Genomic DNA, 15,393 nt, shown 5'->3' with positions numbered 1-15,393 from the left:
AACAGAAAAAGATAGAGGGCAAATGAATTGCCAACTACTCATTTTTTAAGTAAATGATTTGAAGAAAGTCATTAACTTGCCTCCAAGTCTAAAGTTATCTGTGTAGGAATCAAAGAAAAGCAATTTTGTTTATATTATCTATCATTTCAAATTTTGTACCTATGCTAACACTGTTCTTCTCCTTTTATTTTTCATAAATCTGGAGCAGTTTCTCTAAGTCAGCTATTATAACCAGACTAAGATGTGTTTCTCTTTGGTGCCAGCTTCTTGTTGAGGCAGGTTAATGAAGAGTTTGTGGTTTTTCCTCTTATTAGGAATGCATTTTGGCATTGACAACGCTTCACTGATCATTATGATTCCATGTGTTGCTGTTGATTAGACTTTTCTACATGGACTTCCCCAGTGAGGTTTCTTTCCCTTGGTTGAGTACTAGTTAAGCATTCACTTAAAGGCCTCCCCAGAAAGTCCTTTTCTTGCTGGAATGCAGGACAAGCTCCCTCTGTGTTCCTGTTGACTTTTTTCATAGTTAACATTACTCATCACAGCTGAAGACTGAATAACAATAGATGGGAAGTGGTTTCCACATTTATCCATAGAACATAACCCTAAATGACCTGTATGAAGGAAGACTTAAATGAACTTATGGCAGTCATTAGAGGTGGACTAGGTACTATAGAACATACTGAACCTGACCATCCTTTTCTAGCATGATGTGTTTGTTAATACGTGTTAACAATTTGTTCAAAGAACTTAGAAATGCAATCTGGCAGAAATAAAATTAAGAAGACTCAACTTCTTGGCCAGTTGTAGTGGCTCACGCCTGTAATCCAAACACATTGGGAGACTAGGGCAGGGGGGTTGCTTGAGACCAGGAGTTTGAGACCAGCCAGGGTAACAAAATGAGACCCTCATCTCTACAAAAACTTTTTAAAAAAATATTAGTGGGGTGTGGTGGTGCATACCTATAGTTTCAGCATTCTATCAGGAAAGTGAGGTGGGAGGATCACTTGGGCCCAAGAGGTCCAGGCTAAAGTGAACTATGAATGCACCACTGCACTCCAGCCTGGGTGACAGAGGACACCCTGTGAGGGAGGGGAAGGGAGGGGAGGGGAGGGAAGGGAAGGGAAGGGAAGGGAAGAAAAACAAATTATTCATAAATAAGCTTGTTTTGAAACGTTCCATTTTTAACTTTTAAGTTCAGGAGTACACGTGCAGGTTTGTTATGTAGGTAAATTTGTGCCACAGGGATTCATTGTATAGATTATTTCATCGTCCAAGTACTAAGCCTACTCCCCAACAGTGATTTTTTCTGCTTCTCTCCCTCCCCAACCCTCCACCCTCAACTGGGCCCCAGTGCCTGATGTTTCCCTCTTTGCGTCCATGAGTTTTCATCATTTAGCTCCCAATAACGTGGTATTTGGAAAAACCCAACTTTGGAAAGATCTTTAGTCTGCTAATCATGAATGGCCAACATAATTACAGGCATGCCAACATTCGCGACACTGTCATCTTTAGCTAAAATTGCCATTTCCCTGCCATTCTTTCCCTGCCATTCTTAGTTAAAACTGATCTTTTCTTCCAAAAATTTTTGCTACAAACCATAGCCTGTCTTTTATAGTTCTTTTATACTTTGTGTCTTCTCTCCAACTGTATAATCAACTCTTTCAGTATTACATCCATTTCCCTTTCTCCTCCCTCTTACTCCCACCCCACATTCCCTTCTCTATTTTAATTTCAGCCTGTGCCCCTTCAGGTGTACTCCCAGCTTATTTTATTTTATTTTTTTAATTTCAAGCGATACTTTGACTTTTGACTGCATATGGAATCATAAGTAACTTGTCTTTTTCATTTTTGGATAATGAGTTTCCGATTAATTATAGCCAAAAGTAAAATGACTGATTACTATTTAGTTAATTCACTTTGTGCTTGTTTACAATAAAGTCAAGAGAGAAGCCCCAAATTCAGGAACAGATAAAGTACTTTAAGCACTATCACATTTTTTTAAGTCTAATCAATTAGAAAACTCAAATCTTTCCTCACAGCCAATCACATTAAAAAAAAAAAAGCTTCTATAATCATAAACCTGAAGCTTTAATCAAATAATTCTACAATTGTAGATATTTTACGTATTTTGCAAATATAGTATAACCCAACTTCCATTGTTCCAGAGAAGATCGGTAATAAAATTACAGAAAAGTTAAAACATCTTCCTTTCTTATTTCGAAGCGTTTGAGAGGCATTTCAGAAACGGATGGGAAACGTTAGATTCTGCATGCCTGCTTAAGTTTCCATCCACACCGACTAGATGTAAACGAGTGTCACCAAAAGTACACCACTGGCACCTACACAGATTCCTTCCACAAGGAATCCACAAAGTTTAGATGTGAAATATACCTAAAGGTTCCTAGCCATCTTTCATCCCTCCCTGTGTGAAACAGGGAGACAGATGTGTCTTAAGGCAGAGACGGAACGTGGGCGATGGGCGGGGCGGGGGAATGGAGGGGGGATGGCTTAGGACAGGGCAGGATTGTGCCGCCTTGGTTGCCCATACTGGGCATCTCTGCAGGCGCGTGGGCTCCCTCCACCCCTGCTGAGATGATGCACTGCGAAAACATTCGCTCTCCCAGGGACGCCTCTTGATGGTTCAGAGCTGGGAAAATGTTGCCTCGGGTTTAAAATACTCTCCCCAAGCAACACAGAGCGGGAGAAACATTCTTACTCGCTCTCTGCTCGCTGCGGGCGCTCCCCGCCCTCTGCTGCCAGAACCTTGGGGATGTGCCTAGACCCGGCACAGAGCACGTCCGGGCCAACCGCGAGCAGAACAAACCCTTGGCCAGTGGCCAGGAGGCTCCCTCCCAGCCACCGCCCCCCGCCAGCGCCTTTTTTTTCCCCCATACAATACAAGATCTTCCTTCCTCAGTTCCCTTAAATCGCAGCCCAGGGAAACCTCCTCAGAGCCTTCATCCAGCCACGGGCCAGCATGTCTGGGGGCAAATACGTAGACTCGGAGGTAGGCTTCTGTGGGGGCGCGCTGGGAGTGCCCGCTTCTGCTTTCTGCCTCTCCAAGTACCCCACTGCTGCCCTGGCCCCAGCCCTCTCTCCACTTCGGAGCACTCCTCTGGAGTTGGCACCGCTGAGGAATGGGCCTGGGCGGGGAGGTGAAGAGAAGCCAGGAATGTTTTATGTTTTCCTAATGGGGAGGGGGCCGAGGGAGCCCCTGAGCTAGGAGGACACAGAAAAGTGGGTTGGGGTCCTGAGACTGGGTCTGCTGGGCTGAGGAACTTTTTCTGGATGGGTCTAGGATGCTCCTTTGTTGCGGGACCCCCGCGGTCCGGCCCTGTCTGCTGCGGGTTCGCGGAGGTGGAGTGCGGGGTTGGGGGGGGAGTCATTTACCCAAGTCCTGGGGACAATCCCTGGGACTACCCGCCCGGCGCCCAGACTGGCTGGTCCCGGAGGCGGTGCGCGGTGTGTTTGCACTTTCCAAAGTTCTTGAACCGTCTCAAGAACTCCTTCTGCATCTTGGCTTCTGTCAGGGGTGTTCTGAGAGGGGTGGACCGCTCCTCCCCGAACTGCCACCACCTCTTCCAACCCCATCCACGCGCGGGAGCTCTACCTGGGTGGGGGGAACTCGTCTTCCCACACCCAGCTGCCCTTCAGCCACCCGCCCGCAGCCTGGCAGTGCCCTGAGGGTGGGTCAGGGGAGCTGCACAGGTGAGACTGAGTTCTAGGAGGTTTAGGGGGTCTGGCGCGCGGCTCCGCCAGAGGTAGGAGCTTCGGGATTGTGATCAACGAGGGGGACTGGGGAGAGAGTGCCATGGAGGGACGAGAGAGGGCCAAGGCAGGGTGGGGGGCGCGGGCAGGTGCGTGGGGGACACCGCCAAGAAGCAGCGATGAGGGGAACGTTCCATGGGTCGGGAGGCTGCTGTTAGGTCTTAGACAAAACTGGAAGGGATTACGGGGACAGGGGTAATGGGGGCCGGGAACGGGAACTCGGAGCAGGTGAAGCGCTCGGGGCGACAGCGGCACGGCATAGGGGTCCGGGAGAAGCCCGAGACTGCCCCCTCGCCGCCAGGGTCCCGCGGGTCTTGCGGGCTGAGCCCGGGCGCGCGCGCGGGCGGGGGCCTACGGACCGCGCGGCGGGGCTTGCCCTGACCCCTGGCGGCGGGCGGGGGAGGCAGGCGCGCCCCGCCGAGTACCGAGGGGTGTGGTGTCCTCGGCGAGATCCTCTTAAAAAGCTGGCGGCGCGCAGGCGGTTTCTGTGCGCGGAGCCGTAGCTGTCGGAGCGGTTAGTTCGATTTCGAGCCCGAGGTTTCCCCCGCCGCCGGGCTGACTTCTGATCGCTTGCTTTTCTTTTTGAATATTTCCTCCCACCGCCGTTGCCGCCCTCCCGCTCCTGGCCGTCCGCCCTCCGCCCTCTGCAGGGACATCTCTACACCGTTCCCATCCGGGAGCAGGGCAACATCTACAAGCCCAACAACAAGGCCATGGCAGACGAGCTGAGCGAGAAGCAAGTTTACGACGCGCACACCAAGGAGATCGACCTGGTCAACAGGGACCCCAAACACCTCAACGACGATGTGGTCAAGGTAGGCCGAGCGGCCAGCGGGGAAGGGCCGGGACAGCTCTCCTCTGGCAGTTAGCCCGTGCATCCTTCTTTAGCATTGCCGTGCACACACCACACCACACCACACAACACACACACACACACACACACACACACACACACACACACACAGTTTTGTGGGTTTGATGTGTAGGCGCTCCAGTCAGCAGAAATTGTCACATCTTCCTTCTCCCCATCTTCCCCCAATAGTCAGTTCAGCTGGAATTCAGCTAAAATGAGTTTTGTAGAAGCTCTTATAACTACACTTTTGTCCTAGCAAATGAACCTATTGACCTCAGCAACAGACGGCCCATACTCCTTGGGACAGTGAGATGGTTCCTATCCATTCCCAGGTTGAAAGTCTAGTGACAGGTCCCCACTGCACGTGGCATTAAGACAGTAAGATTATTGTGTCAGGTCTTGTGCCGAGAACCAGTCAGAATGCAAGATGGGCATGTTCCCCCCACTAAAAAGATGGGAAGTGCTTTCTTAAAAAATAATACAGTGGATGGAAATGCCTAGGACTAAAGACAAAGAAAATGCCTACTTATTCGTATACAAATGAGAGGTACTTTACGCTAATAAGTCACTTGTGCACGACTAAGCAAATCTACAAAACCAAAAACAATATGTGCCTCTTGGTTTCTCCTATGGACACCTGCACTTAGATGTGGAAAGTTGCTTCTTTAGTAGCTGCCTGGGTCAGCCTGCCCTGAGCTAATGGCACATTCAGGTTGGAGTTCCTTCTCATACTTTCAGGTTGTGTCTGGTGAGATTGAAAATAAATGGACCAGGTTATTGGCCAGACTTAGATCTGACTCAGTGGTCAGTTTTAAATTATCATTATTACTTGATTTTGACCCTTTTAGCCAATCTGGTAGGAGGAATTTATTGTCTAAACACATCTGGATTGGGATATCATGGGCTAGAGCCATCCTTGGCAGAGGGTTTTCTCTGAGAAATGGAAGGCTAAGGAAAAATCCTGGCTCAGGGATTAGAGTGTGAAGATCTAGACCTCCACAATCCCCAGCAACCAATGAGGTGAAGGAGCAATTTCCACCCACCACACCTCCTATCTATGGATGGGAGGAGCTATAGGTCGCAAACTGTTCACATCCATGAATAATATATTTCAAAAGAGGAAACAGTTTAATCTGTAACTGGAAGGAAAATATAACTGTCAGAATTGACTCTTGGCTTCCTGGCATAGGAAAAAGGAAAATTGGAGCATTTGCAGCTTTTTTTAAGTAGCCAGATTATGGACTATTTAAAAGCAACAGCAACAAAACTACCTTATAAACTAGAAATTAGAATTACTAAAAAAACTATTTACTAAAAACATTATCTTAAAGGGAGAGGATATTTGTGCTTTCCTCCCCCCTCCCCTCACCCTTCTCATGTAGCTTTGAACAAGAAGGAGAGTTGCCAGGAAAAGAGGCAGATTTCATAGAGGACTCGCTTCACTGGATCCTCCCTGTTGTTCCACTGCACTGTGAGTGAGATTCCCTGGAGCAAGTGAACCTCCCGGGATGAGTCAGAGAGGCAAGTAGTGTGGATGTGGGTCTCCACACATAGCATGACTAAGTTGAGAAAGGCCCTACTGGGAAAAGAGACTTCAACACAGATGGAAAAAAAACATAACAGGCTTGGAGGAAATAGCAGTTTACAAAACAGCATTTCAAAGAGCAAATGTGGGGATCCTCAAATTAAAGAAATTAAAAGAAAAAGCTAGAGCAAGCTCCTGCTGGCCGAAAGAAACCAAACCCTGACTGCTTGCTCATAGAACTGTGAGCAAAACAAGACAGTCAAACCAAAAAATCCACCTAGAAAAGAATTTGGCAGCCTCACTTTCTCAGATGCCTGGCCTAGAGAGGACTTCAGAGAACCCCCTGCAGAGAGACACCAAGACTATAAATGCTAATTCTGCCCAAAGAGTGTCTGACCAATGAACAGGGGCCTGTCTACATCTTATGGAAACTCCTATGTTATAAATATGTACCCTCAAGTCCAACCACAGACAAAATTACAGAAACAGGGATGATTCTCTCCCAGTTTCCATGACAGTAAATAATAAATTTCTCAAATTTTTACTTTTGACAACATAGACTTTTTTTTTAGACAGCGTCTCACTTTGTCACACAGGCTAAAGTGCAGTGGCACGATCTTGGATCACTGCAACCTCCACCTCTCAGGTTCAAGCGATTCTTCTGTCTCAGCCTCCTGAGTAGTTGGAACTACAGGTGCAGGCCACCATGCCCAGTTAATTTTTGTATTTTTAGTAGAGACAGGATTTTACCAGTTGTTGACCAGACTGGTCTTGAACTCCTGATCTCAAGTGATCCACTGGACTCGGCCTCCCAAAGTGTTGGGATTATAGTCATGAGCCACCGCACCTGGCCAACAACATAGACTTCTTTAAAAAATTATGATAATAATTTTGGATGCTTCTTAAAAGCACCCAAAGCTTTACTGCTAATGGATGGTAGCTTAAAACTTCATATAATAAGAAAGAAACAGTGGCCAATAGAATCTACTGTTAAAGGTACCCAATCAAGTAAGTAAAAGTTGGTCCTAAAAGCAAGCAGCCCTGTAAAATCTACTCTGTCCAATATGGTAATCACTAGCCATTTGTGACTCTTTTCATTTAAATTTCAAGTAATTAATATTAAATAAAATGTAAAGTTTAGTTCCTTAGTCATACTTGCCACATTGTGAGTGTGCAACAGGCAAAGCTAGTGGCACAGATATAGAACATTTCTATATCAGTTGAACAGCACAGATATAGTGCATTTCCATCAGCACAGAAATCTCTATTGGACAGTGCCAGACTAGGGTGTTCTCTGCATTGTGAAGAACAGGATAGTGTATCTGCATAGTAACTTTCAGTAGTCCCAGAAAACAGCTGAATTTGCATTTTTTCCTCCCAGAAAACAGTTATTTAGGGAGAGGAAAGAAAACTCATTTGTGGCATATATATTTTAAGAAGGTACATTATTATCACCTATTTTACTAGTAATAATGACATATATTTCAGTATACAATCCAGTTCCAATAAAATTAATTTCTCATTTTACTAAAAGCTTGTGCCTCCACATTATGAGACAATTTACACAAATATAGACATTTACCCAAAAATATTAAGTAGCTTGTGAATACTTTATAAAATTTCCTTTAACTAAAGTGGTTACAAACTCAAACCCTTCATTCTCGGAGATTTCTGGTCTTCTTCTTTTGTTCACGTTGTCATTCACATGTTTATTATGTACTTATTTTGATTTTCTAGTTAAATAAAATGGCTTCAAATCTATGATTCTGATAAGATTAGCCGCCAATTAATTTATTTGTTAAACTCCTGCAATATTCTAGATTAGATACTTTGCTATGTAATTCCTATAATAAATTCTAGCAATCACAAAGAAGACTACAGTTAATGGCTGGGCGTGGTGGCTCACACTTGTAAATCCCAGCACTTTGGGATGCTGAGGCAGTCAGATCACAAGGTCAGGAGTTCCAGACTAGCCTGGCCAACATAGTGAAATCCTGTCTCTACTACAAATACAAAAAAATTAGCCAGCCATGATGGCGGATGCCTGTAATCCCAGCTACTTGGGAGGCTGAGGCAGGAAAATCACTTGAACCTGGGAGGCAGAGGTTGCAGTGAGCTGAGATCGTGCCATTGCACTCTAGCCCGGGCGACAGTGCGAAACTCCGTCTCAAAAAAAAAAAAAAAGATTACAGTTAATGAGACAACATGCAAACATGCATACATGCATACAAGTAAAAAGTAAAAAAAAAAAAAAAGTATATATACAACCAAAAGAGTAAGTCACTGCTACATAGTAACTAATTGGTCCTTTATCCATTTCTTTTGTTTGTTTGTTTTTTTGCCTTGACTGCCAGGAAGCAGTTTCAAATCTATAGCTGGATTTTAAGTTTAATTCATGTTCCTTCTCTTTGCATATGGTTTTGTATTTTCGTTTCCCCTTTTAAGTGGCATACTGTCTTATGCGGTCTCTACTGTAATCCTTCTCATCATTTTGGAAATAGACCAAATATAATATATACAATAAGAAATCAAAAGTGAGTACAGTAGTGTTGAATATTGCATAACAAAAAGGTTTTTAAATAGGAAATGGCATCAATACGAAGTGTTAGGGAGACCAAGCCATGGAAAGGATAGCAGAGTACAGAGAAGGAGGATGCGTTGCAGATGGTTTAATTGAGAATGATAGGATGGAGGTGCAGTTTGAGTTGGGTCATGGAGGACAGATGGATTGCAAATCGCTGGGGCAAAAGCACAGGAGGGCATTCTAAATGAGCCAGGCATGGAGACAAGAATGACTCACACAGGAAAGTTTTAGTATCTCATTCGAGCTGGGATTTGAGATTTCATGTGGCAGAGGGGTAGGCAATAAAGATGAAAAGACTGATCAAAGTAAAATACAGAGTCTCTGAATCCAGCACTCATGATAAGTTTGGACATCATCGTGTCAGTAGTGGGCAGCATCAGTGTGGTATAATGAAGGTGACTTTGTAAAGTGACTCTGGTGAAGGTACAAAAGGTGATGAAAAGTAGCAGCCTAGTTGAGCAGAAAAGAGTTCACATGTAATTGCATCATGGTCTGGATATGAAATGAGGACAATGAGGAGTGGCATTGGGGATTGAACCATATATGTACAAAATGACAGAATTTTACAATTGAAAGGGATTATCATGGTTACCAGGCTGGCCTCCAACTCCTCTTTTGTAATATTAAGAGAAATTAAGGGCTAAAAAGTTTAAAATGTGATCCATCTTATTACATAGTTACTGCCCAAAACAGATATTTTGAAATGTATCATTAAGGAAGAATAGATAAAGTTATGTGATTTGTCATGGACTATTGTCATGAGAGGGAAAAAATGCGTTTAGATGATTCTGTTAGCACTGAGACAAATCAGGACATCAGAGAAGAGGTCTGTTGCAAAACAGAAGAGGTCTGTTGCAAAACAGAAATATGCATTCATAACTTGCTTTTCTAAAATGGGAATGTAGTCATTCTTAAATACGTACAGAGACAAATTTTTCTTTAACAGTCAAGAAAATGCATGCACATGATAATCAGACTAGTTTTGGATTCAATAGAATGGCTTAATGCCTCCGTGATCCCTTTCAACTAGAAAGCATTCTAGAGCAATTGGTGAATAATATCAGTATAACATTCATTTATAAAATTATTATTTGATATACATCTAATCAAAGCATAAGATTTAAAAGATCAGATTGTCTCAAAGCACTCAGTACCATGTTAATATCTTTTTCTGTTGGCATTAGTATTAGTTTTGCTTGTATGTTTATTTAGGGGATAGCTTCACAAGTTGGTGATTGATATTCTACCATGTATGAAATTATGCATGGAATTCAGAATGCCCAGCTTGTAAAATTACATTATGATCATCTTTAGTGGGAAATTGTTCTCAGAATACCGAGCAAAGAATGATACTATAATGATGGATATTATTTATTCTTAAGCATGTGAAATGCTTTCAAATTCAGCCAACAATGATATACACTTTAAATGCTTATTAAAAGAGTATTCCCCCCCTCCATCTATCAACTATAACAAAAAAACTTCAGTTTTAACTGAATATGATTTCACATTATTTATTAAAATTTAAGGCAAGTTACACCAAGTACCCTTGAATTATGAAAAGCTTCATGATGTGAGATATTCTTTCAGTTAACCCAGGGTTGGCCACACTTTTAAGGGGTTGAAAGTAGGAACAACTGCAGTAGTGAGCAGCATCTGGGAAGTCCAGTAATTTGAAAAACCACCTGTTTATGTATCCTGCCCACTCAAGTCCATAAAATAACAGACACTCATATTCCAAATGAAACTGTTTTTTTTAGTTTGCTCTACTTTTAAACATAATTCTCTATGATGGAATGACCAGAAAGAGCTGGCCCCTAGGAAAACAGGGCTGTGTGCACTGACCTGTGGGGTTGGGACCTTCCATGATCCCCCTGGCTGTGTCTGCAGTGGGGAAAGGTCAGGGCTGCTGTCTTCATACAAAGATGGTTTATTCCAAGATACACACACTCTTTCTTCTTCCATGCTCTGGAGACCTTTCATATTTATTATCTTCTTTACTATAATCTGAGGCCCTAGAGAAAAAGATATGCGAACTATACTTCTTTCAAAACAACTTTCTAAAACAGACACCCTCAGCCACTAGAAACAAAGCCTAAAATGTAGATACTCTGAGGCAACCTCTTGCAGTGAAAGAGGATTGTGCCAAGATGAGAAAAAAAAATTACAACTTTTGTAACTTCTCTGAAACTTGAATGTGGTGATTCTAAAGTAGACACTGATACAAAATTCTTTTTCTTTAGCAGTCAAGAAAAAGCATGCATGAAGTAATCGGATCAGGTTTGGTTTTAGCATAATGGCCTAATGCTTTCATGATCTCTTTCAACTAGAAAGCATTCTAGTCTCAGTGGACACCAAGGAAGAAGAAAGGATGGAAGACATTAGGCCCCCAGATTTATCTTCCTCAGTAGTCCCTGAGATTTGAGCTTATACATAGGGAGCAAAATTGTTTGTCTAAAAGCAGTTAATAAATGCCCCAAAAATATTTTGGGCAAACTATTATGTGTTTCTTTGCTCTATCTATCTATCTATCTATTTTTTGAGACAAGATGTTGCTCTGTTGCCCAGGCAGTAGTGCAGTGGTGGAATCATGGCTCACTATGGCCTCGACCTCCTGGGCTCAAGTGACTCCTGAGTAACTGAGACCACAGGGATGTACCACAATACCCTGCTGATTGTTTTATTTTTTGTAGAGACAGGGTCTCCTGATGTTGCCCAGGCTGGTCTTGAACTCTTGGGTTCAAACAATCCTCCTGCCTCAGCCTCCCAAAGTGCTGGGATTATAGGTATGAGTCACCATGCCCCATCATTTTCTTTAACTATAAAGTAGTGAATGGGAGTTATTCTCACATTATAGTGTTCTCCCAAGAGCCATTTGCCTTTCAGTAAATAATTTTTATGCATCTACCATTGTGTACCAGGAGCTACAATGTGGAACAAGATAGATATAAACACTGCCCACATAGTTTGCAGCTATCTCCTTGACTTTCTTTACTCAGATTCCTTCACATACTTTTTCTGGATTTCTTTACCAAATTCTACTGTCTGTTAAAATCTTATATCCTTATATCCTTGGTCCAAAAAGCACCTCATTTATAAATCTTCAAATTGTTTCTGAGCAAATAAACAAGGCAAATAGGATTATATAATTTTAGGCAATTTGCTTCTGTTCTGGTCTCATAAAAAATTGTGATTAAATTGTAGAAAATATTTCATTTCCTCTCTAATATCCTCTCTTCATGTATTGGCTCTCAACTTCTAATCCTCCTATTGAAAAATTGATTGGGAGGCCGAGGCAGGCGGATCACCTGAGGTCAGGAGTTCAAGAGCAGCCTGGCCAACATGGTGAAACCCCATCTCTATGAAAAATACAAAAGATTAGCCGGACATGGTGGTGTGTGCCTGTAGTCTCAGCTACTTGGGTGGCTGAGGCAGGAGAATCGCTTGAGCCAGGGAGGCAGAAGTTACAGTGTGCTGAGATCGCACCACTGCACTTTAGCATGGGCGACAGAGTGAGACTCCATCTCAAACAAAAAGAAAAATTGAAGTGTGCGGCCTTTTAAAAACCCCACAGCCTCTTTATAATCACAAGAGAACTATCAAATTTGGCTAGGTGTCAAAATAATCAAAGGAATGTTTACAAATACAGATGCCTGGGCCCACCTCAGATATATTAAATTAGAATATCTAGAGGTGGAAGCTGAGTGTCTGTATTTTTCAGAGTTTCAAATTATCATTCTTCAAATGATTACACTGTGAAGTCAGATTTAGAAATGACTGTGCCCAAGGTTGGCTTCAAGATATACACCCAAAACCTAAAATGCAATAAAAAAAATAAATAAAATAAAAATAAATAAAATAAAAATAAAAAATAAAGATATACACCTTAGTTGATTCTACCTGAAGAGACCAAACAAGAAGCACAGCAAAGTTGTAGATGTTTTCCCTGCCAGTACAACACTGGCGAGTTAGGGCATTTAAAACCCTGCCAGAGAGTTTTGTAACACCATTGAGGGCTCCCATATCAACTTGCTCAATGGTCCTCCATCCCTTGAGGCCACTTGGGCTTTAAGCCAACTGCAAGCTTAGAGCCTCAGGGTGACCTAGGAATGGGGTGACCATATGTTCTAGGTTTTCTCATACAGACCAGCCAGGACTACTCAGCCCCAAGTAATGGCATCCTGGCATGCTCAGAAGTGTCCCACTTGGAAAAAAAAAAAAAAAAAGACAATATTGTTACAAATGAATTGGCAATGGCTTGTCTCTAATTCCTGTACCTGGAATATACTGGAAGTCAATAGTCACACTATTTTTTTTAGCAGAATGGGCAAAATTTCTACATTCCAGGCATGTCAGGCCTTTCCCTGACTCCTTTCTCTAATGTCACCCATCTGCTGCTTTTCATCATAGCCATCAAGCTGCACCCTAACTTAAAAGAGGAGTACTTATGTTCCAATCTGCTCAACCCTCAGACCTTTCTTTCCCTGAAACACAGAGTTAATGAAACTGACATCCTTCCATCATATATTTTCTCAGCTACTCAATAAAAGATGTAAATGTTTAAAATAGTTTAAACTATTTTTCAATTAGTCCAGGAAACATAAAATGGCATGCTTTCACATAAACCATTGTTTAAGGTGGGGGAAGTGTTTTTAATGTTGCCTTAAAGGAAATCTGCATAATCTACAGGCTATGCAACTGCCAAGGGAATTAGTTGGTAGAACAGAATTACACCTGCACAGAATACAAATTTCCTGCTTTTCTTGGGAACTATGTTGATGTTCAGATATGAAATACATCTTGTTTTCTTTATTGAACCTTGAGAAGATGTCTCTTATTGGTAATTATTTCATGGCAGGGGAAGGACATTTTCCTAAAGACACAACCATTTCTTCTTAATCATCATTAGCTGTGCTGGCAATTAAAAACCAAATGTTTTTACTTTCAAGAAGACTTAAATAACTTTTGAGGGCGTATGGATGTGCTTAATATTCTATCTCATAGCAATTTAAAAATGAAATTTGAAAAGCTGCATTGTGTACTCATCAGAGTCCTATCTGTTGAGATATGCCATTTAAAGAGCTATCAGTGCAGTGGGGCAAACCAAGGGGGATTGTGCAAGTGGGAGTGAGACGGAAGCTGGGGTGCTTCTTCCAGCACTTCCTACAGGCTGACTAGGCGAGAAAGATCACTTTACTGACACCTCCAATGGCCCTATGAGATGGGTACTATTATTGTTATTATCATCATCATCATATTCATTTTGTAGATAAGGAAACTCAAGCTTAGCAGGTTGCCTAGAATAACACAGACAGGAAGTGGTACAGTCAGGATTTGAACCCAGGTGATGAAACTTCAAAGCCCAGATTCTTAGATACTGTGCTCCAGTGCTTCTCTGTAATAAGCCATGATCCCTGAAGCCATTGGTTTGGCCATAGTGTGGAAAAGATGGTGTCCTCACACTAGGTGAGCAGCTTATGGCAATTCCAGACATGACCTCTGTGGAGAGTAACAGGTCTGAGCTTCTAGGATCAGACCCTAGATTTTGGCAGGTGGTTTGAGGAAGGGGAAGGATCAATGTTAAATCCCAGGTTTCAAGGAATGGGGATGCTGGGCAGGGAGGATTAAGCTCCAAAGACCAGAAATGGGGTACAAAGTGCGGGTGTGGCCTCAGTGATTAGAAGTAGAAGCAGACTCGTTGCAGTGCTGGCTAAGGTTGAATCACTTAAGTCTTTAAAGTGCCCCTAATCACCAAGTTGGCCAGAGCCCGTGGGGTGGGGCTGATTCTGCCTGGATGTGTGGGGAGGGGTAAGCACTAGGAAAAGAAGCAGGTCCTGACAGGTGCTTTGCACTAAACAGCTCCTTTTAAGGTTCTCAACTTGCCTGCTTAACTTCTACAGACATTTGTGTGATCACACCAATACACTGTAAAAGCAGGAAACAATTGAGAAAACCCTGAGTTTTATGTTGGGAGGAGAAATGCCTATGGAATATGGCAAATAGTTTCTCCGAGACTGCCTCCCTAGTAATTACACATTTGTTCTCAAAAACAAATGCCAGAAGCAAGAAACAGATTTAACAGTGCATTTTACAAGGCACCATTAATCTCCAAGAAGAACAATTAAAATGTCTCACCAATCATGGTTCACTGTATACCTTTTCTATCTTCTTAGAAGTAATATATGGCTGGAAATGGGCATAACAAAATATGTCAAGGAAGTGGAATTGCGCTCCTTAGATTTCACCACTAATTATTTTGGTTAACTTCACAGATCACTCTTCCTTGCATGTTCTTGAGAGTGAGGCTTTTTAGTAGGAAGAGAAATTGTCTAAAACAGTTAATAATCACAAATTGACCAGACTATTTTGGGGTAAGCCCCTCTATTTCTCTAGATCATATAATGTGCTATTCCAGAAAGAGTATCGTATTCATCTGTTTTCACGCTGCTGATAAAGATAGACCTGAGACTGGAGGATTTATTTATTTATTTAAAGAGATTTAATGGACTCACAGTTCCACATGCCTGGGGAGGCCTCACAATCATGGAGGATGGTGAAAGGCACATCTTACAGGGTGGCAGACAAAAGAGAATTGGGAGTCAAGCAAAAGGGGAAACCCCTTATCAAAGCATCAGATTTCATGAGACTTATTCACTACCA

The 15,393-nt window shown here is 42.6% G+C and overlaps 1 protein-coding gene across 3 annotated transcripts in view; it reads left to right on the top strand.

Moving 5' to 3' along the window:
- Nucleotides 1-2,900: 2,900 nt before the first annotated feature.
- The window catches only part of CAV1 (caveolin 1), a 36,631-nt gene continuing 24,138 nt past the window's right edge, over nt 2,901-15,393 (top strand). Inside the window, exons 1-2 of one of the 3 annotated variants that reach the window (XM_012456984.3) lie at nt 2,901-3,010; nt 4,422-4,586. In XM_012456984.3, the coding sequence (XP_012312407.2) occupies nt 2,981-3,010; nt 4,422-4,586 (195 nt within the window). In that variant the 5' untranslated portion in view covers nt 2,901-2,980. Of the gene's footprint in view, nt 3,712-4,421; nt 4,587-15,393 lie in introns of all 3 variants that reach the window. The other 2 variants (XM_012456985.3, XM_012456986.3) reach the window with 2 other exon arrangements.

This window comes from Aotus nancymaae, unplaced genomic scaffold (assembly GCF_030222135.1).
Source record: "Aotus nancymaae isolate 86718 unplaced genomic scaffold, 86718_ANA_hifiasm-v0.15.2.pri h1tg000002l, whole genome shotgun sequence".
NCBI lineage: Eukaryota > Metazoa > Chordata > Mammalia > Primates > Aotidae > Aotus > Aotus nancymaae.
The sequence above is the reverse complement of the archived record's forward strand: the minus strand, read 5'-3'. Positions and strand labels throughout refer to the sequence as shown.